This window comes from Euleptes europaea, chromosome 2, assembly GCF_029931775.1.
Source record: "Euleptes europaea isolate rEulEur1 chromosome 2, rEulEur1.hap1, whole genome shotgun sequence".
Taxonomy (NCBI): Eukaryota; Metazoa; Chordata; class Lepidosauria; order Squamata; family Sphaerodactylidae; genus Euleptes; species Euleptes europaea.
This window is the reverse complement of record NC_079313.1, coordinates 44359118-44387099: the sequence shown is the minus strand read 5'-3', so window position 1 is coordinate 44387099 and position 27982 is coordinate 44359118. Positions and strand designations below refer to the sequence as shown.

Genomic DNA, 27982 nt, shown 5'->3' with positions numbered 1-27982 from the left:
AGAAAACAGATCAGTAGGGCCAAGCCAAAATAAACAATTTATGTATTCAGGTCATCTTTGTCCCTGGAAAATATAAAACAGATTACTGGCAGTGTAATCCTAAACAGAGTGACACTCTTTTATATCACTTGAAGTTAATGGGTTTAGAAGGATATAACTCTGTTTAGGACTGCAATGTAAAGCACACCTATATTGCTTCACTTTCAATATGTCCCCATCTCATTTTATTATATTTCAACAACCTTCAAAGAGCAATAAAATTCTATCTCACAGGAACTGTGTCATTTCCTTAAGGGTACCCAGATACACACAGTTAACACACTTGCTAAATAAACACAAACCATAGGGAAGGGCGCTTTATAATTTCTTTAGCTTTCAAGGAAACATGGGTTTCAAAACTTTTTATTAATGAAAATATATACATAAAACTTGCTAAGTGTGTCATTTGTTTGAGGGACGTGCACTGGCTAACTTCAGTAATAAGACTCATCAGAGAAAACCCTGCATTTTCCAACTAGCATGTACTTCCACTTCTTCCAGCAGCTATTGATCTAAGAATGAGAAAAGATATTTTACCATCAGCTCTTCACATATGTCAAGCTTTCAAGAATTCTCTGTCTCAAGAATAGATGAAGAAAGATCAAGAAGTATCAAAGCAGATGAAAGAGTTTTTACTAGATGGCTCAGCTTTCAGATATTAAGTGCCTTCCAAGAATATTTAACATTGCTCCATGTTATTTCCAACAAGAGCAAGGTCCCAAGAGTTGCTAATAGAAAAACACACGCACAAAAGCACCTTTTGTTAAGACCAACCAGAACAATATCCAATGAAATGGAGCAAAGAAATATGTACAATATGTTGTTACATCAGAACACAGGTAAGTTGCAATAATAAATATTACCGGGGAGGGGGGCACAAGACCCAGACTGCTGTGTTTGGTGATGACAGCGGTGGGTTTAACATAACATTGAGTTTGGCCCAACTCTTGGAATTAAGCAAGCTATGTGATAACACTTCAGAGATTTGCATGTAGACACTATAGCATGCAAAGGTGAATGCTTGACATTAAACTGTTACTAGGAATTGGAGCGAAGTACAAGAATATCACTATGATTTACTGTGCAATTATAAGCAGAGTGGCATGAATTTAGAAGGGTGTAACTCTGCTTGGGAAGACAGCACTGTAATAACAGACCTGACTTAATCCCCCAATGGCAACAAGTGATTTGTTAAAAGGGGAAAGCAATGAAAGAGTCCTAAAAACGGGGTGTTTAAAAAAAAAAAAACATTGGGAGGCAACTCAAGGTTCAAAGAATACCTGTATTTAGTTTATTTAATAGAAGGTTAATAAACAAACTACACTGCCTGGTAAATAAACATCCCATTAACCTTCTGTTAAGGGAACAGGATATTTTTCTCCAGATGTTCTGGCAACCAGGTGTGTGGAACTTAGCAATGGGCAATCCTATATGTGCAGGATGGCAGGACATCATCCTGGAGAGCCAAGTATTACAAAAACAGTAGGAGGGCAAAACTCAGTTTTCAAAAACTGGATCTGACTGGTGAATAAGGTTTCCATGCCTGGCCTGGCAACCAGCAAGAGACTGGGAGGGTGGGGGGCATCAGCAGCATGATATCACTTCCAGGGAAAACTTGGAAGTAACATTGTACCTCTCCATAGGGAAACCATAGAGTTTCCCACAGTTCCTAAAGGGGTGTGACATCACTTCTGGGTTTCACCATTGGCTAAGTGGCCATTTTTATTTAAAAAAAAAATCTGCTGCCACTCAGAGCGGCAGTGGGAAAAGGGAGATCGGGGCTGGTAACCCTTCTGGTGAATCACGTTAGTGAACAGTTTGTGAAGCTAATCATGCATTAAATGCTTAGAGACAATATAAAGCTTGAGTTGTCATCAGTTTAATTTTTAAAAGTGTATGCAGCTTTGCTTAAGGCTGTAATCCAATTAATTACTACCTGGGAATAGTCCCCAGTGAAAAAACAGTGGGTTTTACTCGAAAATAAACATGCATAAATTGGGCTGCAAGTAGTTTACTTTCTTAAAGACTGGATTCCCCCTCCAGTTTTGTGGCATGAATGTTGTGAAAGATAAAAAGCAGTCAAGAGGTACCTGGTGGGAGAGCATATTACTAAGCAAGAGCAAGCATAATGAAAAAGGAAAGCAACACAGCAGCCTTTGTTTATTCCTGGCAACCGTATCACATGGGCATAGTTTCTCCATGCAATATATCTTGATTCAATTGTGTTATGTCCACAAAAAGGAGATATCAACTTACCATTCCTTTTCAAAAGTAAACTAATGGGAATGCAGCAGGTATTCAAGCACTCTGGAATGGGTACGTAATTGAAGGAAGACAAAGAACAGAGTGTTTGTAATGTTCTGCATCATCTCTTTACTATATTGTAGTCTGGTTCCTGGGGTCACTACAATATTTTGTAGTGAAAAATCAAGCCACCATATTAGACCAAGAAGAAGATTGCAGGTAGCTGTATTCATCAGCAGAAAAATTCAAAATGCAATAGTTGTGTGATACCTTTCGTTAGGACTAACCAAAATATATTTTAAAAAGTTTCCTCAACAAAATATTTTCAGTATGATTTGTTTCACAGGAAGTTTTACAAATGGGGTAATCAACCAAATACTCCTTGAACTTTTGAACGTAATGTTTTTTTCAAACACAAGCCCAAGCCACAAAGTATTCAATAATGTGAAAAAAATGCTGATGAAAAGGACTGCTGAAGGATTAAAATCTAAAGAAGTGGCTTGCTGGGGACACAGCTTTGGAACAAACACTAAAGAACTTGTCTAGGCATGAACAGGGCTGCAGGCATTCCACATTCTTCTTCGGAACCAGTGCCTGACTGAGTAGTGACATTTTCTAGTCCATGATAGAAAGGAAATGAAGAATGTCAAAGGATTTTCATTTTTAATGGCATTTCTCAATTTTGATTACTTTAGAATTCCAAATTAAGAATAATCTGAGCTGAGACCTATACATTCATTAATCTTAATTTCTTTTTCAGGCATGATGAACATATGGTGGGTTTCAGACAGCCAAGCATTTTGTTCATATCTTTACAGGCGGGATTAAGTAGAAATTATCTATTCAGCATGAATGACAGAAGTCTCAAGAACATCCAGTATCTTTATTGGTAATGTCGAACCCAAAGTGGATCAGATGTGAGTGATTTATCAGCAAAGCATTAACAAATTGGTTATAGCAAGCTGCTGGTGTATTTGCTCCATCCTCCCAGGGGCCCTGTGGCGCAAAGTGGTAAACTGCAGTACTCAGGTCTGCTCACGACCTGAGTTTGATCCCGACTAAGTCGGTTTCAGGAAGCTGGCTCAAGGTTGACTCACCTTCCATTCTTCTGAGGTTGGTAAAATGAGTACCCAGCTTACTGGAGGTAAAGTGTAGACAATTGCGGAAGGCAATGGCAAACCACCCTGTAAACATAGTCTGCCTAGTCAACGTCATCACTCCATGGGTTAGTAATGACCCGGTGCTTGCACAGGGGACTACTTTTACCTTTTACCCAGGGGCCCATATGTAAGAGAAGTCCTACCCATCCATTCATTGAGATGACTCTTTTTGCAGAGATCACATAAGGTTCTTTTATTTTGTTGGCAGTTATAGGTGAACTTCTACTTGAGTTATTTTTCATTAGCTCTTGTTCTAGCCACAGGACTGAAACGTGTGCAGATGAGCTTGCACTGCCAAAAACAGAAGTCATTTTTTAGAGCTTGTGCCTTGAAGAGTACCTTAATTGGCTGGGGTGGAAGCACATTGTTAGAGGCCATAACCCATATTAAAGTGTATATGTATACAAGTTGTCTACCTAAAGAATCATGGGAATTGGTACAAATGTAGCTGTCAGAGACATTAGGGACTAAAGGCTCCATCTCCCGTGTTCCGTTTAGAGAAGGGATTACTTTTAAACTAGCCTGCTCATGGGCTGTGTACATATATCCCATGTGCATTTGTAATTAACTAGCCCTGACCGTTTTGGAGACTTGCTGAGCATAAAACAGGATTTAAATTTTGTGAAATAAATAATAAATAGAATTAAATAATGAAGGCTGCCCATGGGCCATCCCTCTCTTAGTGATCTTGCACTAAGGGAGACACTTCAGTCCAGTTCTGCATACCCATCCCTCTTACTCTAACACAGCAAACTGGGTAGCACAAGAATGGAGGGGTTTCCCAGTGGTACCCCCACCCCCGTTGTGGGTGCAAGCTTTCAAGTTCTCCAGAATTCTTTACTCATTCAGATGTTAAAAAATAAACACTTCCATAGAAGTTCCCTTCATGTTGAACTCTAACATCACCAAAGATGGGTGTTCTTGCTGTTTTATGGGTTAGAATTCAACTTCATTCTGCAGCATATTTTGATCATGTTCTCTCCTTGGCAAAGTGGCATGGCCAAGCCTACTCTGCCTCATGCCATGGAGAGACAGAGGAGGCAGCAAGGGGAGTAAAGGGTTCCAGTTTTCCCACTATAGAAGTCTGGTCTGATCCAGCCAGCAGCTTTGTGAAACTTTTCTGCACAAGTGGAGCAGGCTCCTACTGTGAGAAGCCTGTATGCCCTGTAATTATTTCTCAGCCTGGCATGGTGTAGTGGTTAGAGTGTCAGACTAGGATCTGGGATGACTGGGTTCAAATCCCCACTCGAAGCTCACCTGGTGAACTTTGGCCCATTATAATCTCTTAGCCTAACCTATCGTCACAAGGTTGTTAATGTGAGGATTAAATGCAGGAGGGAAGAAAGAAGCATGTGAAAAATTTGTTTGGATCCTGATCAATGAGAAAAATGGGACATAAAAGAATAAATAAAAATAAATTCTCTCTCTCTCTATCCTCATCATGAGGCACAAAAGCTCTAGTGAGAGAGTAAGACAGGATGGGAGCTGGTAAAACCATCCCCACCCCAATGTGGCCAGCTTGATTTTTTTCTTGATGACTGCCATGGTGGTGGTGGCTTTACTGTCTCTTCTCTGCTTACTATCCTCCTGGAAGCCACTAGGTGCTTGGATTAGAACACAGAGGGTGCAGAGAAGGGTGTGCAGTTGTTGGAGAGAACAGGCCCTTTACTCTCACCCATAGTATGGAGCTCATGGTGAGTGACAGCTTTCCCATCTTCTGGTCACTCTATCTGTGGCTGTTTCAAGGTGGAAGCCACCAGCCAATCACAAGCTGCACTGGGCAATGGCCTTACCCACCTTCCTGGAACATGGGGCAAGTGCCACACTGGGGGATGCTACTAGGATTGCCAGCCTCCAGTGGGACCTGGAGATCTCCTGGTATTACAATTGATTTCCAGGCAACAGACATCAGTTCCCATGGAAAATGAACTCTATGGCATTATACCCCACTGAGGTTCCTCCCCAAACCCTGCACTTCCCCAGACTCCACCCCCAAATTTCCAGGAATTTTCCAAATTGGAGTTAGCAACCCTAAATGGTGCTCTGAAGAGCCACATTTGGCATGTGAAGAGCCACACCGCTCTATAATTACCAAGATTAAGTTTAATGATTACCTAGCATTACATTAGTAAAAACTAAGCTTTTGTTGGCCCTGGCCTAGATAGCCCAGGCTAGCCTGATCTCGTCAGATCACAGAAGCTACTGTATAATTATATTTTAATGAAATTAACAAATAAATCATCATATCAAAAGAAAAAAAACTGGCAGAGAATGCCCGGAGAAGTAAGCAACGGCATAGCTGCTTACCTCTCTGGTATCAATGGCTTCCTGGGGCTTCATGGAGAGGATGGCTGAAGGCTGGCTGGAGAAGGAGTGGGAGGAGGAAACACGAGAATAGGTGTGGGAGGGCGTGGATAGAGAGACCAGTGCTTTGGCTTATGCACAGTAATGGCGATGATTTGACCCAGGTTGATCTTGGAGAAGAACTAAGAATTGCGTTAATAGAGCATCAGGAAGACCCGGAGAGAGTGCGGGGTGGTTGCGAGGTCAACTCCGAGGGACGTAAAACTCATGCATAACTGCAATTCAGTCCGGGGGTGACCATGAGTCAAAGCACCCATGCATAAAAGACCTTACTTTTAAAAAACCGAATGCTGAGAATTCAGAGAACCTGGTACACATATTGTTACAATAGTCTAACGATAATTCTGGTGCTGATTTTAAAAATGAAAAAGCCTTCAAGTAGCAGGGGGAGACAATGGCTGCTGCAGGGACACAGTCTGGGGAAATGGTTGCTATGTAGGTCAGAAAATCCAGATTTTCTCATCCACCCAGCAGCCATCAAGGCTTTACTGTGATCTTTCCCAAAAGTTAGCAGCAAAGCAGATTTGAGAAAGACAGGGACCAGTCATGTTACTCAAGCTCCAGCACCATTTTTAAGTTCCAAGTACATCCCTGTAAGCCAATACACTGAGGACTAACTACACATTATATTTTCCTGGGTCCGTCCCTGGGTCTGGACAACAAATGTGGTCTAGAAGTTCTGTGCTTTTCAGACACAAGTAGTCTGATTTGATCTAGGACCCTGGTGCACTATTTTCCAAACTGCAATGAACCTAAGAATCTATTTGTCCCACTAGGAAAACTAACCATATACTGGCGGGGTTACCACAAGCTAGCTGATTGCAGGAGATTTCTGCCCACTGCTGCTGCCGGAGGGCAGCAGGAGGAAAATGGCAGGCAAAACTGGTGTTCCCAGCATGATGACAATCTGCGGCATGACCCAGAAGTGACCACCATGTTGGGTGACACTCTAGCATTCACCCCAAACACTATGGTTAAACCATAGAGTTTTGGGCAAACGCTATAGCATCACCATCAGTGCAATGACATCACTTCTAATAGCTCATATCTAAGCCTTGTGGCGGCTGGGCATAGCATAGCCAAGGTGCTGCTGTGGCACCTCCAAAGAAGCTCCCCAGCTGTCGCAAGGCTTTAAAAAGCCTTTTTAAAACAAAGACAATGGGATTCCCCCACATAGAAAACAGTGATGCCATGCCAGGAAAAACTTGGCACAGCAATGCTGTTGCTGGAGGGGGTGTTCCCGGGCTGGAGGGGCTTTGGAAGCTTACTACCATCAGCTCCACCCCTGGGAATGCCCCAGGAAACCCCACCCCCCATGCCGGCGCCACATCTCTCTTCCAGGATTTAGGTCCCAGAGAGACTGTGGCATCAGAGGAGCGGCATGCAGCTCTGCGGCGCCCAGGTGCCAATGGAACTGCCCATGGTGCCAGCATAAGTGTCTCTTATTCCGTGATAAGAGGCCACTTACACTGGCAGCGGGGTCACGCCGCCTCCAGAGAACTTTCAGCCCCCCACCTCAGGAATGCACTTTAATGCATCAGAAGTTACGTCATCAAGGAGGGAACACCAGTCATTCCCCCCGCAACAGCATATGTCCCCACCTCCTTCATCTCCCAATGGTTGCCAATGCTGTGCTTGGTAGCCCTAGCTGCATAAATACTGCAGGTAAGCAGTTTCAAGTTACTGCCAAAGGAATATTTTCCTCTGTGAACAAACCTGGAATGCATTTGAAAGTTGAAGTTATCATACCAGATATTTGCAGGAGTGATCACAGTTCCCCCAAGGAACAGGAGTAAATCCAGGTCTGAACTGGTTCTGTCTGGGGGAGTACTTGAATTGAGATGGCTAATTAGCGTGGCTTATATACAGAATTGGTTTCCAAAATTAGAATGCTAAAAGCCAGGATTAGAAATGAGCATATTTCTGAACAAGTGTTTTGACTAAGATTGATTCTTACCATATTTTTAATGAGATGCAATAAAAGGTAACTTACACAGAATAAATGCCTGCCCTTCAGTCAGAAACAAGGATGTACTTTCTTGTAATGGCTGGTGCAGATATAACACTGAAAGCTAGTGACCATAGTAAAGGGATGAGAAAAAGGCTGAGCAAATGTGTAGTCTCACCCTCATTCTCTGTTGTTCAGCACCCCACCCTAAGATTCCTTCCCCACCACTTCTAAGCACAGTTCATGATTATATGTACATCCAAACCCTATTTAATCCTAAAATAAAGTCTTTTGGCTCCATGAAACTGTACTAAACAAGTTTTTAAGCACAGGTGCACCCAGTCCAAGTCTGTATCTAAGCTCATTGATTTTGATGGACTTAGAAAGGAGTAACTCTATTTAGGATTGCACTGTAACTGGCCAGCATTAAAATTTCATCAATTACTAATATGTTTAGTTAATATGCCTTAACATCTACCCTGTTTATGTTTTATAATATTACTAAATTTTCATATCAAATAGAGCTGTTGTGAGCATATCTTTGAAATCAAATGACACAGATTTTGAATTCATGATTCACATTAAACCACAGAGGCTCAGTCTTCCTGCGAAACTCTGCTTTATGGTATTCAATTGCCTACAGTACCATCCTAAGCGGAGTGGCGCCCTTCTACACCCATTGAGGTTAATGGGCTTAGAATGCTGTAACTGCGCTTAGGATAGTACTGCTAATGTTTGTGCTCTGAGATGGTATGAAAGGTCTGTACAGGGCTGAATAAATGCATCTGAATTTGATTAGTTGTCATAAATTGTAAATTCAGTTTGTACTTTCTGCTTTAGTGAACCAGCAGTTTGTGTCCTCAGGCTGATAAGTATGCTTACTTAATTCCTTCTTGAACACATTCAATTCGTGTCTGAGAAGCACACTCTGAAGTATTAGTTAGGCTAACCTTAAGTGACTAGGGCTATAATCCTCAACTATTCAATAGGATTTAACCAAACTGTGCAGTGGATTGCATCTGTAAGCAACCTTTTCTGTACATACAATTGAGAGGAGACATGTTCCATTACATCAGATAGTTCTGTACAATGGCAATAAAATTTCAAGGACGCCAATAACGTTGACACAAGCATGATCGTCAGATGAGTTTACCTTGATTAAACTCCTTTACTCAAACACGAAGCAAGCTTCTGACTGGGTCGTCTTGAATTTTCTATTAAAATTTGTCTTGAGCACTGTGTCAAGCATTTTTGCTCCTGCACTGCACCACTTATACTACGGAGACAGGCTGTGGCTTTGTAATAAGTAACAAATAAATTACAACTTGTGGCCATAATTGCATTTGCACAGTCCGCAGACTAAACCTTTCATTTACCAGAGAATAGGCATGCATTTTTTCAGGTCATAGCTAGAAAATTAAAGTGATCTATTCATCATTCATTCATACTCTGGTTTCTCTTCAGATCGTATAAATATATTCATCAACCACAGATTCAAAATTTGTCCCGTTTTTGCTCCTGCACAGTCATATACATTCTCTAAGACCTTCTATGCATGGGTTGTTCCCATTGCGGTCAACACCCCCCCTCCACTACTTTGGGGCTTTGTTTTAATTATGCATGAATTTTCCGACCTTCAGAAGTCACCTCACTCTCCTGGCGCAGTTTCCTCAGGTTTTCAGGATGCTGTTTTATCCTGAGTTTAAAGTCTGCCTCAATCCCAACTGGAAAGCCATTCCTGTGCCCGCTTGTCACTTTGAGTTTCTCTCCCCTTCCTCCTTCTTGCTTCTCCCTCTCATGCATCTGTCCCCCTCATCCAACCCCTCCCCTCTAAGCCGTTTGTGAGTGCACTAGCAAGGTTCCAATTGCAGAATATAGTTGGAATAAGTCCAACTGAAGACTTTCCCCCCTTCCTCTCCAAAAGAGCTTCTGAGGGAGTTACTGCACTTGTATTCCCAGCAATGTATTAAGAGTTTGAAAATGTTATAAAAAATACTGTTCGCACTTTCTATGTATTCCCACCGTTGTATTAAGAGTTTGAAAACGTTATAAAAAATACTGTTCGCACTTTGGCCCCTTTAGCTATGAGGACGTCTTCCAACCATTTATAAGCTGTGGTATCCAAAAACCCTTTTAAAGCGATGTTTTTATAACATTTTCAAACTCTTAATACATCGCTGGGAATACAAAGTACGGTAACTCCCTGAGTCTCAGGGTGCTGGAGGAAAGGAGTCAGAGGAGGATCAGCCTCCCCCCCCAATACTGACATGTGTTCAACCGGCTTGGAAAGATGAAGAGCAGGGACAGGAAGGTGTGTGTGTGTGTGTGTGTGTGTTTGTAGGAGACTCGAGAAGAAGGCAACAATGCCAAAGGGGGCAGGCATGGGGAAATCTGGATTGGGGCAGATGCCCCCTTGCCGGTCTGCACACATCCAAGGCTTCTTCTGGGATGGAGCTCCCAGGCCCTTTTTTTCTCCTTCCCCCATCCCAATCCCACACGGTGCAACTACTAGCCCCTCAATCCAAAGAGAAATAAGTGGCAAGGGAAGAAGGAGGGCAGCCGGGTGCCTGATGGAATGATGAAATGGTCACAAATGACCATACAAGTGCTTTTGTGTTCTTATGAACCCTGCATTGAAACCACCAGAAACAAGTTCGTTGGAGGGAGTTGTCCTTCTCTGCTTTGGCTGTAAAATGGCCACTCGGTTCAGATCAAAGGAATCCTGCTGAGGGGCTGGTGACATATTTAAACAAAATACACCACAGCCAATTACAAAGCAGCATTTTCGGGGGGAGGAACTCCTGCATGGTTCAGAAGCTCGGTATTTTTGCTTGTGATCAATTATGCATCCCCATGCATAATTGATCACAAGGTACTCTTGGAATTTCTTGGGGGAGGAAGCCCCTGTGCATGGTGTTTTCAGAATTCAACTGCATATACTGTGCAGCAGATCCCCCTGAAACAGACCATGCATAAAAGGCTTAAGTAAACCTGCAAAAAAAAAAAATTGCCAACTTTTTGCTCTTGTGCAGTTAGGGGCATTTATTGTAAAATGATCACATGAACTAATTGCAAGATTAGCTAGGTTCAAGGGCAGGAACTAGTCATACAGGGACACCCAAGTAGTAAATCTCAACTCATAAATCTCAAATTGATTCCCCCTCTTTAATGATATGCCTTTTAACAACTGAAGGTACTAGCAGATTGGTGGTGGTAAGGCAGCAGCTATGAAAAAGTTCTAATTGTGTAAATGGACAACTCCACATTTGGACACATCAAGAATAACAACAACATCGTAAAAGTTTTATTACTTCCACAGACACCAGTATCTGAAGTTCTTACTTGTTGCACATTTTTAAAAACAAAAATATTCAGCAGACCAACAACCTAACATCTGCATCATCACAGTGAAAAACCATTATTACATGCACCACCACATCATGAATGTCAGATTTCTCACTGACACTCCTCCCTGAAAGAGGCTATTTTTACAAGAACGCATGAAGAAGCTTAGGTTGAGAAGTAAAGAATGAAATCGCCCAACGATTTCCAACTTCAACAAGGATTTGAATGTGTATGTGTCTCTAGGATTTGTCCTTGCCTCAAGTACGCATGTAGCACAGATTGGCTTTCTCCAGTTCCGTGACCTGCATACTGAAGATGCAGCCTTGAGGATGACTTTAAAAGTGTGCCACACCTGTCTATGATTAGAAGACCTGCTCTGCATCCAAAGTGTGAGAGATCTCTTTTGTAATTAGGTCATGACGCCTTAAATGTCAGATAGGCTTTTCCCTTTCCCTTCCCAGATGACGTTAAAGAAACCAGAATATTTTAGGAACAGACGATACAGGAGGTCAACTGCCACTCCCCCCTTTTTTAATGACCGGGTGTAGGGAGACACCCAAGAGATTTCCCTGGCTCGGATATGAAACGACTCTAATAAACCTTCAATTCGTGACTGGAGAGGGAAATTATGGATGTATATGAGGATGGCCAAATTAGCAGGATTCCTACACGGAAATGATATGGAAGAATTCAAAAAAACTTGGGCAAAGGCCATCACATATTGGGATAAACGGGCAAAAAGAGATTTTACTATTTTAGTTAGTGAGTTATAGAAACAAGTTTCTATAACTCACTAACTCAAATATAGCCTTCGACAATATTTTCAAGTTTACTTACTTTTCTATTATTACTATTAACAATTTTCAAAACTGTTTAGGCACTTCTGCGGAAGTCAGGTGATGGGTCACTTTAAGGTGGGTGGAGGGTCGAAAGGGTATTTTTGCTTTGTTGAATTTTATAACTTTGTATAATTATAATTGATACTCTTTTGTATTTTCTTGTATTTTTTGTTATTATTGTATTTGTTTATTTTGTTTTATATTATTAAAAAAAAAAGGATATGAAACGACTCTGGCTGTTGGTCCTAATCCTCCCCCTCCTCCCCCACCCCCACTCCCAGGCTGCAGCTTTCGTGGCTTCGGGGTCGTGTCCTTTCTCAGCCACTTATGGAAACGGCCAAGGCGGGGCGGGGCGCGTGCTCCCTCCCCGCTCCCGGGGGTCGCGAGCCGTCCGCGCCTTCGGCTCGCCTCATCCCTACGCAGCCGATTGCCAGCCCTTTGCAGCTTCCTCCTCCTCCTCCTCCTCTGCCTGTGGCAGAAGCAGCCCGGCAAACCGCCCCGCAGCTCACCTGGGTTCCCCGTCGGAGGAGAGAAGGAGCGGCTCTGCCGGGCGGGAGTTGACTCAGAGCCGGTGACTCAGCCCCCCACCACCACCCCGCCAGCCTTTTGTCTGGACTTCCCTGGGGGCTGGCGCTTATAACATCGACGCGTCCTGGGTTCTTGCACACATCCCTCGCAACAAGTCTTTGCGCCTCCGTCTAGGCGCGCGCCGCCAGCGCCTCCCCGCCCCCTTTCTCTCCAGTGCGTCTTTCCCAGCGTTAGCAGACAAGGGCAAGAGTCCGGTAGCACCTTGAAGACGAACACAAATATTTTCTGGCAGGGGGTGAGCTTTGTGAATTTCCCAGCATTAGGCGACATGGCGGCGGCCGCCGCCTCCGGGAACCCAGCGCTGCTCCTGTGCGCCCTGCTTTTCCAGCTGCGACCCAGCTCAGGTGAGTGTCCGGCGCGAGGAAGCGGCGCCTCGTGGGTTCGCCTCGGGGGAACTGAGCTCGCGGGCAGAGACCACCTGTTCCCGCGGGTCATTGGAGGAGGGAGGCTTTCCCGCGCAGTCGGCTCCCTCGGGAAACAAACACGGGACAAAAAGGCCTTCCCCCCACCTAGGACTTCGCCGCCGCTGAATTCGACGCGGTTGCCTTTGCTTTTCAAGGCAGCGCCCTGGTGTGGGTTTGGAGGCGTTTCCCTCCCCCCCCCCTCCAAAGAGGATAAGATTAAAACGCTGGACACAAAATTTGGTATTTATCAAAATAATATTTTGATAAAGTATTATTCATGGAAGGTTTTGCCTTGGATTTGCCACTCTCTAGATGCACCTTTCCCCCATCCGAATTCTCAAAACTCTGCATGGGGGCTTATTGTTGAGTTTTGAGAATATGGATGGGGGGGAAGTGCGTCTAGAGTGGCAACTCCGAGGCAAAACCTCCCATGAATAAATGGAGTTTATTATCGGGTCCTCAGCGCTGAAGATCTGCCCGCGAGGGAAGGACCCTTTCCTTTTCGCGCGCGGCGGCGGCGGCTCTTTCCAAATAGGGGTGTGTGGGTTGGCGGGCGTGAAAGCCGGAACTCCCATAAACAGAAACTGTTGCGCAAAAACGGGAATGTGTCAGAGATGCTCTCCTCAAAGAGCAACATTTAGGAGACTTCCTTTAGAGCCGTGGAGATGGCTTCGGACGCGTGTTTCGAGGCATCCAAGCCGACCGAATTCCCACGCCAGGCAGAACTCGATGGAATGATTGGCACCAGTTCCTAAAGAACCCACTTTGAAGGGATGACGCTGCACCTAAATAGGTTTGCAGCCTGGGATACGCTTGGGAGAGTGGCTGTCTAGCTGTCCATGACTTGTCGGTTTTGTGGATTGGGATGCCTCTCGAAACTAGGTGCCTTGGCTAGTTTCGTCCCTCACTAGTTTATTTCCTGAAGGTGCTCAGAACACAGATCCTTTGGAGGTTTTGTGGCTCGCGGGATAATTTGGACGCAGTCCTTTTTATGTATGACCCTGTGACCTTGATTCGCTTGGATGCCTTCTGTCAGGGGTGTCGAAGTCAATTGTTACAAGGGCGAGATAAGACATAAATGTCACTTGGTTGGGCCGGGCCATGCCTCGCCAGCCCAGATTGAGAGCGGGAGGGCTGCCTCGGTGAGCCGGATAAGAGCTCTCAAGGGTTGGATCTGGCCCTCGGGCCTTCTGTTTGACACCCCTGCCTTAAGGGTTCTGGTCTCTTAAAAATCATTTATTTCCCAGAACAAGCACTGGAAGTGAATTATTTGATAGGTCCATGGCTACATTTTTATTTATCCATTTGAAATATGTGGATTTGGCTGGTTAGAATGTCTTGAAGGTGGACATTGTGGCCTGTTCTTCTGTGAAGAAATTAAGTCAGAATGTCACTGCTTTGCTGAGGATGTTGTGTAACTTCAACAGTTTACTGTGGATGTTGTGTAACTTTAACAGTACATACATCTGTGCAATGTTATGGTTATGGTGAATATGATAAAGTTGTGTTATAAGAGATTCTCATAATATTTCAGAGAACAATGCACATTATCTATGAATTAATATTGAGAGAAAGATTGCAAAGGAGAATTAACAAAATTGATACCTTTAAATATGTATATACTTTTCAATATACGGTACTTTAAAAAAGCTTAAATCAAGACTGGTGAAATAAATGTATATGGTACATACATTGTGAAATAAATGCAGCTGCAGATTAAAGTGCTTCATATTTAGCTAATTCCCCATCCCCCATAGCAGATGAAATTTGGCTATAGTTAAAGAATAAGCAAAATCTCAATAATTGTTCCTAATTATTGCATTGCCCTGACCTGGATGGCCCAGACTAGCCTGATCTCGTGAGATCTCAGAAGCTAAGCAGGGTCGGCCCTGGTTAGTATTTGGATGGGAGACCACCAAGGAATACCAAGGTTGCTGTGCAGAGGAAGGCACTGGCAAACCACCTCTGTTAGTCTCTTGCCATGAACCCCCCCCCCAAAAGGGGTTGCCATAAGTCGGCTGTGACTTGACAGCACTTTACACACACACACAATTATTGCATTGGGAAGCCAATTTATTAATTGCTTTAGTTGTGGAAGGATAAAAGGCTTAAGATCTGACCTGAAGGAAATGACACATGATTCCCAGAATAAGGCAGTGTTGTTGCATACATGTGTTTGTGAGGAGAATACAAATGTGATGCATTGAAAAGAAATCTAACTGGAACTGGAGCAGAAGAAAAGAAGTGCTCTATAAATATTGTCGAAGGCTTTCACGGTCAGAGTTCATTGGTTCTTGTAGGTTATCCGGGCTGTGTAACCGTGGTCTTGGAATTTTCTTTCCTGACGTTTCGCCAGCAACTGTGGCAGGCATCTTCAGAGTAGTAACACTGAAGGACAGTGTCTCTCAGTGTCAAGGGTGTAGGAAGAGTAATATATAGTCAGAAAGGGGTTGGGTTTGAGCTGAGTATTGTCCTGCAAAAGTATTGTCCTGTAAGTATCAAGATAATGTGCTAATGAGGGTATGGTATGTTAATATGGAACCATTGTATCCTGAAGTGATCTGTTAATGTGTGTAATCCAAAGCTAATCTGTATGGCTATTGTTGAATGTTGTCTTTGTCTGGAGGTTTTTCAGGGCAGGAAGCCAAGCCTTATTCATTCTTAAACTCTCCTCTTTTCTGTTAAAGTTGTGCTGATGTTTATGAATTTCAATGGCTTCTCTGTGCAATCTGACAAAATAGTTGGTAGAATTGTCCAGTCTTTCAGTGTCTTGGAATAAGACCCTGTGTCCTGTTTGTGTCAGTCCATGTTCAGCCACTGCTGATTTCTCAGGTTGGCCAAGTCTGCAGTATCTTTCATGTTCTTTTATCCTTGTTTGTATGCTGCGTTTTGTGGTCCCGATGTAAACTTCTCCACAGCTGCACAGCTGCAAGGTATACGATATACTCTGCAGGAGTATATCGTATACCTTGCAGCTGTGGAGAAGTTTACATCGGGACCACAAAACGCAGCATACAAACAAGGATAAAAGAACATGAAAGATACTGCAGACTTGGCCAACCTGAGAAATCAGCAGTGGCTGAACATGGACTGACACAAACAGGACACAGGGTCTTATTCCAAGACACTGAAAGACTGGACAATTCTACCAACTATTTTGTCAGATTGCACAGAGAAGCCATTGAAATTCATAAACATCAGCACAACTTTAACAGAAAAGAGGAGAGTTTAAGAATGAATAAGGCTTGGCTTCCTGCCCTGAAAAACCTCCAGACAAAGACAACATTCAACAATAGCCATACAGATTAGCTTTGGATTACACACATTAACAGATCACTTCAGGATACAATGGTTCCATATTAACATACCATACCCTCATTAGCACATTATCTTGATACTTACAGGACAATACTTTTGCAGGACAATACTCAGCTCAAACCCAACCCCTTTCTGACTATATATTACTCTTCCTACACCCTTGACACTGAGAGACACTGTCCTTCAGTGTTACTACTCTGAAGATGCCTGCCACAGTTGCTGGCGAAACGTCAGGAAAGAAAATTCCAAGACCACGGTTACACAGCCCGGATAACCTACAAGAACCAATGCTCTATAAATATTCAACATTTAAAAAGAATTTGCCATGATGCAGCTGTGAGAGCAGTTCTGCACATTTCCCTCAAACATAATCTTGTGGATATACTTGGGGTATATCAGCACTTGAAAACTCAAACTCCCGAAACCATCTTTGCATTTTCTTTAGAAATCCAAGAACTGTAGTCCTGTGTGAGAGATCTCTAACAGAATTTCTCAATACTAAGCTACAATTTCAAGGATTCTTTGGGAGAAGCCTTGAAAATTAAATGGATGTGTCTGTTATTTATGTTCATTCTTAGTCATTTGTAGCACACTCAAAATATTGTTGTACATGGGACTAGCTATGTATCACTTGACTAAAACTGGTTCTCTCAACTTTGTGTTTAAAGGTGAGTCCTATATACAGACGGCAGTTAATATTACTTGGTCATCCATCAATTTTAAGACAATACTAGAATGGGACCCCAAGCCATCAAATTATGTTTACACTGTTGAAATAGATGGGTAAGTTGCATTTGGGGTGTGTGTTTTCTGTTTCTTTTCTTAACTGACTTAAAATCTTATTTAATGGTTGAGAAACAAATAGTGCAACCCTAAGCAGAGTTATAACCTTCTAAATCCATCCAAGGCTTAGAATGATGTTGTTTTATTTAAGATTACACTGTACTGAATCTGTGGCTAATGTTTTTGATGAAATTGTTAAGGGGCAGAAGTTAAATGATTTTAGAGTTTTGGTTTTATTTGATCAACTGCTTGATGGTATGCCAATAAAGGGTATTGAAATTTGATTGCACTGTCAAATAATCAGAATGCCACCACGGGTTTCATTAGGACTGACTTCTTTATAAGGTTGTAATTTGATGAACAGCTTTGGAGTAAATCTTATTGAAATGTTCAGGGAGTAATCTTGAGATTTCAGGTTAATTTGAATAACACTGAGCTGTTAATATGCAAAATCAAAACAAACAAACCAAAAATCCCACTCAAATGTAAAATTTGTGGAGTTGTTTGATCTGATCCTTTTGTCTACGTGGGTACAAAGCTATCCTCTCCATGTAAAAATTTTTTTTTTCTGATTTCCATGATCTGTTCACCTGTCCTCAAATTTTGGTTTGTTAGTCTGTTTTCATACAATTCAAATAGGATTTGACCCTAAATTAAATGATGTTTTATTTCTTTTTGCACTTAGCATAAGGATGCAAGTCCACAATTTTATGATGGCTTTGTACTCGCCTATATTTTATTTATTTGAGCATTTTAGCCTGCTCTCCCCTCCCTCATACACACAAGGGACACACGGGGGGGGGGGGAGTTCCAAATTACAAAATGGACAAATGAATCTGGGCTGATCCAGGTATGGCAAGCCAAGGTCGCAGACTGTGAGCCCTGGACTGAGAGCCCTTTGGATTGTGCCTGTGACCCCACCCACATTAAATACCTGCAAAAAAAAGGGAAAAGTCAGTCTACATGGATGTCAGCTGCTTCTATTTTGCTGCAGCAAAGTCTCACTCAGTTTCCTCCTTTAACCGAATTGCATCTACATCTGGACTATGGGATATGCACTGTAATGAATGTGTAATTGCTGCTAAAGTGATGTTGACTTTGGATTCTATGCATGTTTCAGAGTCCTGCTTTAAAATGCTTCAGGCCACAGCAGATGAACTAAGCAGGAGATTCAGACTGACAGACCTAAAATACTATTTTACTTTTTTTGTAAAGGTGGAAGCTAAATGACTTACTTCTAGATATATATAATGAATGTTCAGCACCTATTTATAGGGTTTATTTTTTATCTTATCCAATAATGAGTTGTATGATTAGATATTGCAATTCATCAATCATTGCCACTATGCATTGTCCATTTATTTTGCTGAAACATTCCTCAGTGGTCACACATGATCAGTATTTGGTAAATGGCACTTTATGTAAACATACTTACAGTTGGTAGATCTTTATTATCATCACAGAATTGCTGGGAGAAAAAAAGTGTTATCATTTTGATATAGTACCACACTTACTCCAAACTTTTTTCATTATGTTGTTGTTGCTTCCCCGTACATTATCTTGTGTGAATGGCTGACCGTGTGCACTATTTCAGCATTCAGTTGCTTACATATCTGAATTATAGGCTGGATCTCAAAACAGCTGACCTTGCTAATTGGAAATAACATTTCTTAACAAGAATTATAGTTATATATTTTTTAAAGCCTGGTAATAGTTTCCTTCCTGGTTGTACAGTTTATAAACATTAAAAAAATCAAAGGTGTACATTTCCATGTAGCTAAAATTATTTTTATGAATGGAGTGCTACCTGCAAATTTGAGGATGATTCTAAGCCAGCAGTCTCCAACAGGTAGCTCATTAGCTACCACTAGCTCACCAGCTACTGCAGAGTAGTTTGTGTAGCTCCTAGAAGAACCAGGAAAATATCACTTTAAAAAAAAAATCTTTTAAATCTTTTTTTTAAGCCTAACTTTTTTTAAAGTCTAACTTTTATACTTCATAGGATTTTTCTTTGCACTGCTTTGCTGCTAGCTTCTTAGCTTTGTCCTGTCCTAGAACAGAATGTAATCTTGGTAACATGTTGGGGAAGATGGGGAGAGAAATAACTTGGAATATTTTTCACTATTCAGAAAGAGCCCTCCATTATAAAAATAAAAAAGGTTGGCAACTGTTAAAAAGTCATTGAAAATGTTATAAATTCACAGGCAGACGATGTTGCTGACTTTTGTTAATGGTAGCTTACATAACAAAAAGAGCATGTTTTATAATGATCTGGTTTATGATGACACAAAAATGGCTTAAACAAAAACTGGCAAAAATGATGCCCCCACAGTTCACTGAACCACACTCCCTTCACACCTACTTAGCCTTGACAAATGTTACAGTTGTTGTCTGAATAGCATACTTCCATTTTACAGAAGTCAATCAGACTGGAAGAAAACGTGTGTTCATTCTGCACGGACAGAATGTGACGTTACTTACCTTCTGGATGATGCAAGGGATACCTACACTGCCCGTATACTGTCAGAAGTGCCACTAAGGGACAGCAGTGATTTCGACCACCCTCCTTTTGCAATCTCTCCACCATTCATACCTTATGAGCAAAGTAAGTAAAAAAATAATCATACCTTTTGCATAGCTCTGCATGCATTAAGAGATTGTGGGAACAAGCCCTAAGCAGGTCTACCTGGAAGTAAGTTCCATAGTATTCAGTGGAGCTTACTTCCAGGAAAGTGTCTTTTAGGATTGCAGCCTGTGCTTGTATCCCAGTGTCCTAGTGTAACTTCCAAGACTGACAAAGAGTGCCCTCTTGAGAACTGTCCATGCACCCAATCTCTACTAAGAAGGCACACAGGGATGCATTCACACTGGCTGTCTGCTTTGCAGTTTTGAAATTTATTGTTAAGGGACAAACTACAATTTACTTGATAAATCCATAATTAGGTTCTCCCAATGTTGGTTTTTTTAAAATCAAAATGTAGCTATGGGGCAGTTTGATCAGAAGAGGGTAGCTAACCTCCCTTCTCACATAAGTTATTTTCCAAATCCAGTTTCCTTCCCCCTCCCAGGCTGGTCTTTGCATATTCAGTATGGCCACAACATGTTCTTGCAGTTTAGAATTTTAATTGATTGAAATTCTGAGAAATCTTACCTTAGAGTTTGCGGCTCACCCACGTAGAGTCCAAATAAATGACTGAAAACTGAACATAATGCAGTTTGATGCATTGGATGCATAATTTTAAACGCACCTTTATATGTTTAAGTAAAGAGGTGGCAAAATGTAATGCTGTCCAGGTGGCTTATTTATTTCACAGTGGTTGTAAGGCTGATGGAGTAAATATGATTTCTGAAAACATCTTAAAATACATTCTTTTCAGTTGATTGTAAGCACTGTGTTGAAACAGCAGCCCACTACTCTTCTGTAAACAGTTTTGGATAAAATCATAACTTGGGCTTCCATGAGCACTATACAGTCACCCTCCAGACTTGCTTTTTCCAGTGGCTGTTTGGATAGAAACCTCAAAACAGCTAAGGGTGAGCTCACCTGTGCATGCTGACCACTCATTACTCCAATAGTAAGAGGCAATTTAGATGTATAAAATGGCCATAACTTCACAAAACAGATTTAATGTCACTTTATTTTCAATGGATAAAGTTTACACATTTAGCTAATAGTTACAGTTAATGTGATAAACTGCCAAATGGTGAGATTGTGTGTGCTTATTTGCTTGTGTGCACACACCCTGAAGGAAATGTTTATTTAAAATTTTTTATGAACCTGTGCATGTTATGTGCTGATTTGCTGTGCAAACATCACACACTTGTGTTGTTATACTTCCATTGTAGAGCTGTCCTTGCATTGCCATAGGATTGTGCAAATGTTTTTGGACATACAGTTTATGACTACAGCGGCAGGTTGGAACACCTGCACAGACCGTTATGGGCATAGGCAACAATGGCGTAATCCATACATTCTTAATTTTCTGACATGTATGGGACACCTTTACATATACAGGCTTATTTAGACTTTCTGATAAACATGGTGGTGGTGATGGTGGAGGGTATGGACTGCAATTATGGTAGTTACCCTCCCCCGCACACACACACCCTATACAAGAACTACCAAAATGATGTCTGCACAGGGTTAGAGTGTTCTTCTTTTGTGATCACAAAATGTAGTGCCTCATTGTATGTGCTTATAGCAATTACTAACAGTACAATCCTAAGCAGAGATACAGCCCATTGACTTCAATGGACTTAGAAGGGTATAACTCTGTTGAAGATTGTACTGTAAATCTCATGATCAAGCTCTTACTACTGATTAAATCCATCCCCCTGCACTGCATGTTACTTTGATAAAATAAATTAATCCCTTAGATCACAGTACTGAAAAACTAGTTTATGTCTTGATAATCAAAACACATTAGGAATTGGGTTTTGCCTTTCTCATACATAATTAAGAAAATGCTTCTCATCTAGCTGTGATTGGAATGCCAACTATCAGAAAGTTTGAACAAAAAAACAACATTTTGAAAGTTGTGATAGAGGATCCATTAACACCATACAGATTTGTAAATTCCAGCTTTAAAAGCATAAGAGACATATTTAAAGATGACCTGGAATACACAATGTACTATTGGAAAGACAAAAGTACAGGAAGGGTGAGTTTCTATTTTAAATCTCTACGATCTTTGTTTTTGTCTTCTCTAGTAATCTTATTATCTTTTCCAAATAGTTAAATAAAATTATACACTGGCCATACAAATATCTGGACCTGAAATGTTAATCATATAAATAATTTGGACAAAATCTGCCTCCATCTCCTTCCTCTTGGTTTATTTCCCTTCTTTTCTTCCAACTCCATCCCAGTCCCTTGCATAACTAATCTTCTACTCCTCCCCTCTTTTTAAGATACAGATAAGATTCATTATGGATAAATGTTAAAACATCATTCATAGGAAATGCTGGATTTTTTTTAAGAGGGCATCAAAATAACTATTTCATAATACAGATCTAGAATTATAATTCTGCATTCTTTGAAATTTGATTTTTTGTGTTTTTTTCATATATGAAGTGTATATGCCTCACTATGAATCAAAAGCAACAAGTTATTTAGGCAGAGCTATTGATACTGATAGAGAGACAGCATGGTGTAGTGGTTAAGAGCAGCAGACTCTAATCTGGAGAACTGGGTTTGATTCTCACTTCTCCACATGAAGCCTGCTGGGTGAATTTGGGCCAAGCACAGTTCTCTCAGAACTCTCTCAGCCCACACGGAGGCAGGCGATGGGAAACCACCTCCAAACGTCTCTTGCCTTGAAAACCCTACAGCAGTGATGGCGAACCTTTTAGAGACCGAGTGCCCAAACTGCAACCAAAACCCCACTTATTTATCGCCGAGTGCCAATACGGCAAAGTAACCTGAATACCACCCCCAGAGGGGGCCCAGAGGGAGAGGCTAGGGTTGCCAAGTTCCTCTTCGCCATGAGTGGGAGGTTTTTGGGGTGGCGCCTGAGGAGGGTGGGGTTTGGGGAAGGACTTCAGTGCCATAGAGTCCAATTGCCAAAGTGGCAATTTTTTCCAGGGGAACTGATCTCTATTGGTTGGAGATCACTTGTAATAGCAGATCTCCAGCTAGTACCTGGAGATTGGCAACTAGTTCCTTAGTGTTTTCTCTCTGCATATCAAGACAAATGGAAAGGTGTTTGGAGGATAGCTTGTGGGAACTTCAAAGGTGGAATAGGACTGCACGCCCCTCCGCCCGCACAGTCCCAGAGGGTGCCGGAGAAGCCGCTGGAGGGAAAGAAGGAAGGAAGGAAAGAAGGGAAGGGAGGGGGAAAGGGAAGGAAGGGAGGGAGAGAAAGAAAGAAAAAGAGAGAGAAAGGGAGAAAGAAATGGAGCAAGGGAGAGAAAGAAAAGGACAGAGGGAGACAGAAAAAGAAAGAGGCCATTTATGCATGGGAGGTTTTGCCTTGGATTTGCCACTCGGTGGGGCGGGGCGGCAGGCTTGTGAGAGGCGAGCAGGGTGGGGCAGAGGGCGCCTCCTTCACACCCACCGACCAGCCATGCCCCTCCGCTCGCACAGGCCCAGAGGGCGCCGGAGAAGCTGCCGGCCATGCCGAGTGTGAGCGCTCAGCTTCTGTTCCCAGCTCTCCCACCCGCCTGGCTGGCTGCGCACGCTCCAGCGGCGGCAATGGCGGCAGCTTCTGTGGGAGAGTCCGGGGGCCACCGCCAATGATGTCGGAGGTCCCCCACCCCTGGGCTACAGCCTCCCCCATCCGGGGTGGGGCAGGGCCGGAAAGGCCAGTGGCTTGGAGGAACCGTGCGTGCCGGCAGAAAGGGCTACGCGTGCCGGAAGTGGCACCCGTGCCATAGGTTCGCCAACACGGCCCTACAGGGTCTCCATAAATCAGCTGTGACTTGACGGCACTTTTCACCACCACCACTGATACTGGTATTTCCGTAGTTTTGTTATAATTTAACTTTCCTGTCTGCCTGAATGAAGAGGAGGAGCCGGAAGCAATTGGGAGAGGGGAGAGATGGTGCTGGGGAGGGGATGAGAGAAATGGGGTTTCTTCCTTCTCTCTTGAGCTTCCTCATGGGTCTCCTACTAGTATTTTTAAATGAAACTGATTCTATTTTAATGAAACTGATTCTATCAAAATGTAGGCTAGAAGTCCTGTTTCTCTGGTGGGAGGGCTTTAAGTTCAAATGTACTGTGAATTTCCACAATCTGTAGTAAGTGTTAAACGCTAGAATAGTTGCAAATGTATCTTCAAGGAAACTTTTTTTTTTTTTGGCGTACTTGTAGAAAGAAACAAAGACCAAAAGCAATGAGTTTAAAATCAACATTGACAAAGGGAAGAATTACTGCTTCTATGTTCAGGCTACTATTTTGTCACGCACAGAGGACCGTAAAAGTGAAAAAAGCTTTGACAAATGTACCAGTGTGGACAGGAAATCATTGGATGGTATGTACTGCATGATGCAATAAGCTTTGCCATCAGCATATAAACTTTTCCTGCTTTAAAATCTTATGTCGAATTTCAGTCTAGATAATTTCTGCATAATTTATCATTTCACCTCCTGCTAAAACTGATCTGCAAATTGAACAGTGAGTGGACTAATTTTTGCCATTTCTCCAAGCTGTTAAATTACATGGAGGTGCATATAGTCTGGCACAGATTTTCTTTTCCAGAATAATAGGTTTTTTTCCTATTACAAGAATAATTCAATTAAGCTATTTTCACTACTTCAGTACTATGAAAATGTTTATTTTGCCTTATCTTAAATAAACATTGAGAAATATCACATTATTAGGAGGGGGCTTTACCATTCAGAATAGAAACTGGGGTATGAATGATTTAGAAGCTCCCTTTGTAAAAAGAAAAAAAAAATCTATCCGAACATAGATTGGTCAGAAAGAATACCAAACTAGAGCCGTTGCTTATATGCTAATTTGGACATGGAGAACAATTTGATTTTTAACCCCCACTTATGTCTGAAGTGGAGCAGTCTTAAATGGCTTGATCGCTTAATGGTTCTGGAATGTGTAATCTGTCCTTAATAGAGTTTTGAATTCAACATATCTACGGCCCTGGAGAAAAAAAATTGTGTGTAAACAAATATGCATGAAGTTGTTTCAGAAGATACATTACATTTAACTGAATGATTCCTTATTCCAGAGAGGATTAAGGAAAAATATGTACATAACAGGAGGAACAGTGACACTTTCTGTTCATGTACCTACCCCATTCATGTATAAATTGAAGGTGGGGAGGGGTCTACGGTTTACAGCAAGAGGGACGTGACGGTAAAGTTTCTTGTCAGAGCCAGGCTGGGAAGAAAAGTGCCTAACAATGCAATCTTAGGAACACTTAGGAGTAAACCCCTTTGAATAGACCTAAGCAGGACTCTGAGTAGACCTGCTTAGGATTGCTCTCTGAAGCAACAGAGAGTAGAAAGTATGAGACAGTTTGGCTTCCCAAAAAGTCCATTCCTGCATTATTTATATGTGAATGGTACAGTCCCGTGAATAAACTAACAAGGCAAGTCTCCTTGCTTTTATAGTTTGGTTCTAAACCAGTAATAAGAATTAATCAACATATTTCAGAAATATAATCTTTATTAGTTTTATCCCCAAAGAGCCGCCAAGGACTGTTGTATGAAAAAAACCTGTGACCTCTAAATGAATTTGCATTTTCCCCCCCACAGATCTTGAGCCAGAAGGAATCCTTATAATTGGAGCTGGAGCAGTTGGAGTCTTCATATTATTTATTATTTCATGTGTGGTTTATTATAAATGCAAAAAGTTCAAAGCTGCTGTGAAGGAAAAAGAGAATGTGCCACTGAATGCGTAAGGCAAAAAAAAAAAAAAGCCATGAGATGAGTCTGTTACTGCTGCATAATGTTGTAAGGAAACCTATGTTTGTGAGAGAACTGACTTTTAAATCAAGTAACATTTGCTGTTTCTGTGAAACAGTTTCAGTACAGTTGACACTACATTAACAGCCTGTTTTATTCTGACAACAATGAAAACTGATAACATACATTAGCTGACAAATACACTGGAAATACTGCTGTTTCTCCTGCACTTTTGGAAAATGTTGTGGTCAAATGATCTGGGTACATTACTTGGTACGGGTTTAACAGCCTCAGAGATGTCTTTCAAGGTATAATGGTGCAAGTCAATATGAAAGATCAGAATACATTAGTTCCAGGTACCTATAATCAGCTTCTAGGTCAGAGACTCTCTACTTTCAAACTGACTTCTGGAAACTTTAAAGTTGGTAAGTTGCATTATTGACAGTCACCTTGAATTAACAGGTATGAGTCCTATACATATTCATTATGTATCAGGATTTAGCACTTTAAATATATATTAACTGCTGGACAGATACCCAACATCTAAAGTGTCATATGTCTGTATAAATAATTACATACTTGTGACTAAAGTTTTACATGTTACTGTAATCAATGTTAATATATTTGTGATTTTTACAAATAGGTGTATAATTTTATATTATATTTGTATATATTGGTAGTAACTTATTTCATATACTTTTACAGAAATAAAGGTGAAGGAGAATAATAGCGGATTCTTAATTTAAGTCTGTCTTTGTTTGCAGTGAAAATTTTTGTATGTGTCTAAAATCTATTAGGCCATTAAATGTGCTGTGGGTGCCATGTACTTATTGATGTGTTTCCTGCGGTTCACTTGCATCTTCCCCAAAGTGAAGTGCCAGTCCTGGCTTCCCCCCACTTCCCTGGAGTAGGAGCTGCTTTGGAAGAGCCGAAGAGGCATGGAAAGCAGCTGCCTCCATCATAGGAGAATGCTTGGTTTGGAACCTCCTAACGTTTTGGGATCGGTTTTATCTCTGCTCTATCTCTGAAGGCAGCCGTTTTGTTTTGGCACTCACAGCCTGTCCTCAACATCCCAAGAGTGTCAACAAGCTTAGGAAAAACCTATACTAGGGCACCGCACATCTGAAAACCCAATAAGGACAAGATCCTGCCTGCAGGCTTATACTCTTAAGAAATCAGGAACTGGAAGATAATTTTGGTTTATTATTTCACCTTCAAGAACCAGAATAGAATGTTGTTCACTTAAAAGCTGGATATTTTACCACTCTCTTCTTTCATTCCTGGCTCAAGTTTCTTTTCTACTGGGACAGTTTCAGCTATGAATGGATTTTAAAAAAAAAACCTGCTGGCTATTTTAGGAGCAATCTTACACCATATCTGAAGATAACGAAGTCTCACCGTGAACTGAGTCTTTGTAAAGACAACAAAATAAAGAGCCATTGCAATGTTACAGTGGCAAACTATAAAGATTTGACAGGTTATTTCTGGAGCCAAATGACACAAAATAGAATAGCTCTACCTCCTACTTCCTGTTGACACCTTTTAATCAAGGTACCTTGGATCTGCATAAACGTTTGCAAGTATCAAGCATATTTACGTAGAACAAAATGTCATACTCTTATGGAAAACTGGTTATACCCTACAGCTGCTGTTACACAACATTCACAGTGCTGTGAAACATTCTAGCAACAGCAGATTTAACAGAGGAATTTGCTTCTCTCGATACAGAAGATATTACTGTATTTTCTCTTGGGCATTATATATATTCTAGCCTTAGCATCAGCTAGAAGGGCAACACATTCTGAGAATACCCATGATTTAGCACCTGCGTGTGTGTGTATGCGCGCCTTGTTGGTGTTCTTCCTAGCAACAGTTGTAGAAGACCGACCTTGTTTAGAGATAGTGGAGGTTTTGTTCACTAGCGCATTTCTAGCATAGCAATCTCTAGTTTAGACAGTCTGCAGCCAAAAGGCATGTAATGAAAAGAATGTGATTATGGGCTTAACTTGGAACATTGCTCATAGGACCATTTAGGACAAAGCGCTTATGGCATTGCAGAGGTAACAAAAAAAAAATAGATTAGCAGGCTGGTGCATTTCTTTTCCTCTGAGCCCAATTTGGACCCAAGGATCTTTCATTAAAATTTAAGCAAAGCAGTTCATAGCAAATCAAATTTTGTAGGAGATTCAGCCTTGGCAGGCATTCCCCCTGGTGATTTAGCTATTAGGCATATTTTTATGCCACACTTCCTCCCCAGGAGCTTACAGTTATATTCAAAATTCTCATTTTATTCTCACAACAACCCTGTGCAGTAGGTTAGGCTGAAAGATGGAATAAAGTTTTGTGAGTCTTTAAGGTGCCACAAGCCTCATATTTATCCTCTCTTCATGGATCAGTTGAATTAGCCTCATGATTGTACCAAAGAATACCTATATAAAAAGACAGTTTAATGTAAGGTTTAGCCTTATTGCACATAACTGAAAGGCTTGTGAAATGGCATAGGTAAAGGGGCCAAGCAGGACTCCATTCCTTTCCCCTGCCATTATCCTTATTCCCCCTCCCGCCTTGCTTTGGTCCCTGCCACTT

General features: G+C 41.7%; 1 protein-coding gene across 1 annotated transcript in view; it reads left to right on the top strand.

Moving 5' to 3' along the window:
* The window catches only part of F3 (coagulation factor III, tissue factor), a 68299-nt gene extending 42898 nt beyond the window's left edge, over positions 1-25401 (top strand). The window contains exons 2-7 of the mRNA XM_056844739.1: positions 12760-12871; positions 16918-17032; positions 19453-19637; positions 21512-21693; positions 23844-24003; positions 25247-25401. Of these exons, the coding sequence (XP_056700717.1) occupies positions 12760-12871; positions 16918-17032; positions 19453-19637; positions 21512-21693; positions 23844-24003; positions 25247-25392 (900 nt within the window). The 3' untranslated portion in view covers positions 25393-25401. The remainder of the gene's footprint in view (positions 1-12759; positions 12872-16917; positions 17033-19452; positions 19638-21511; positions 21694-23843; positions 24004-25246) is intronic.
* The last annotated feature ends 2581 nt before the right edge of the window (positions 25402-27982 follow it).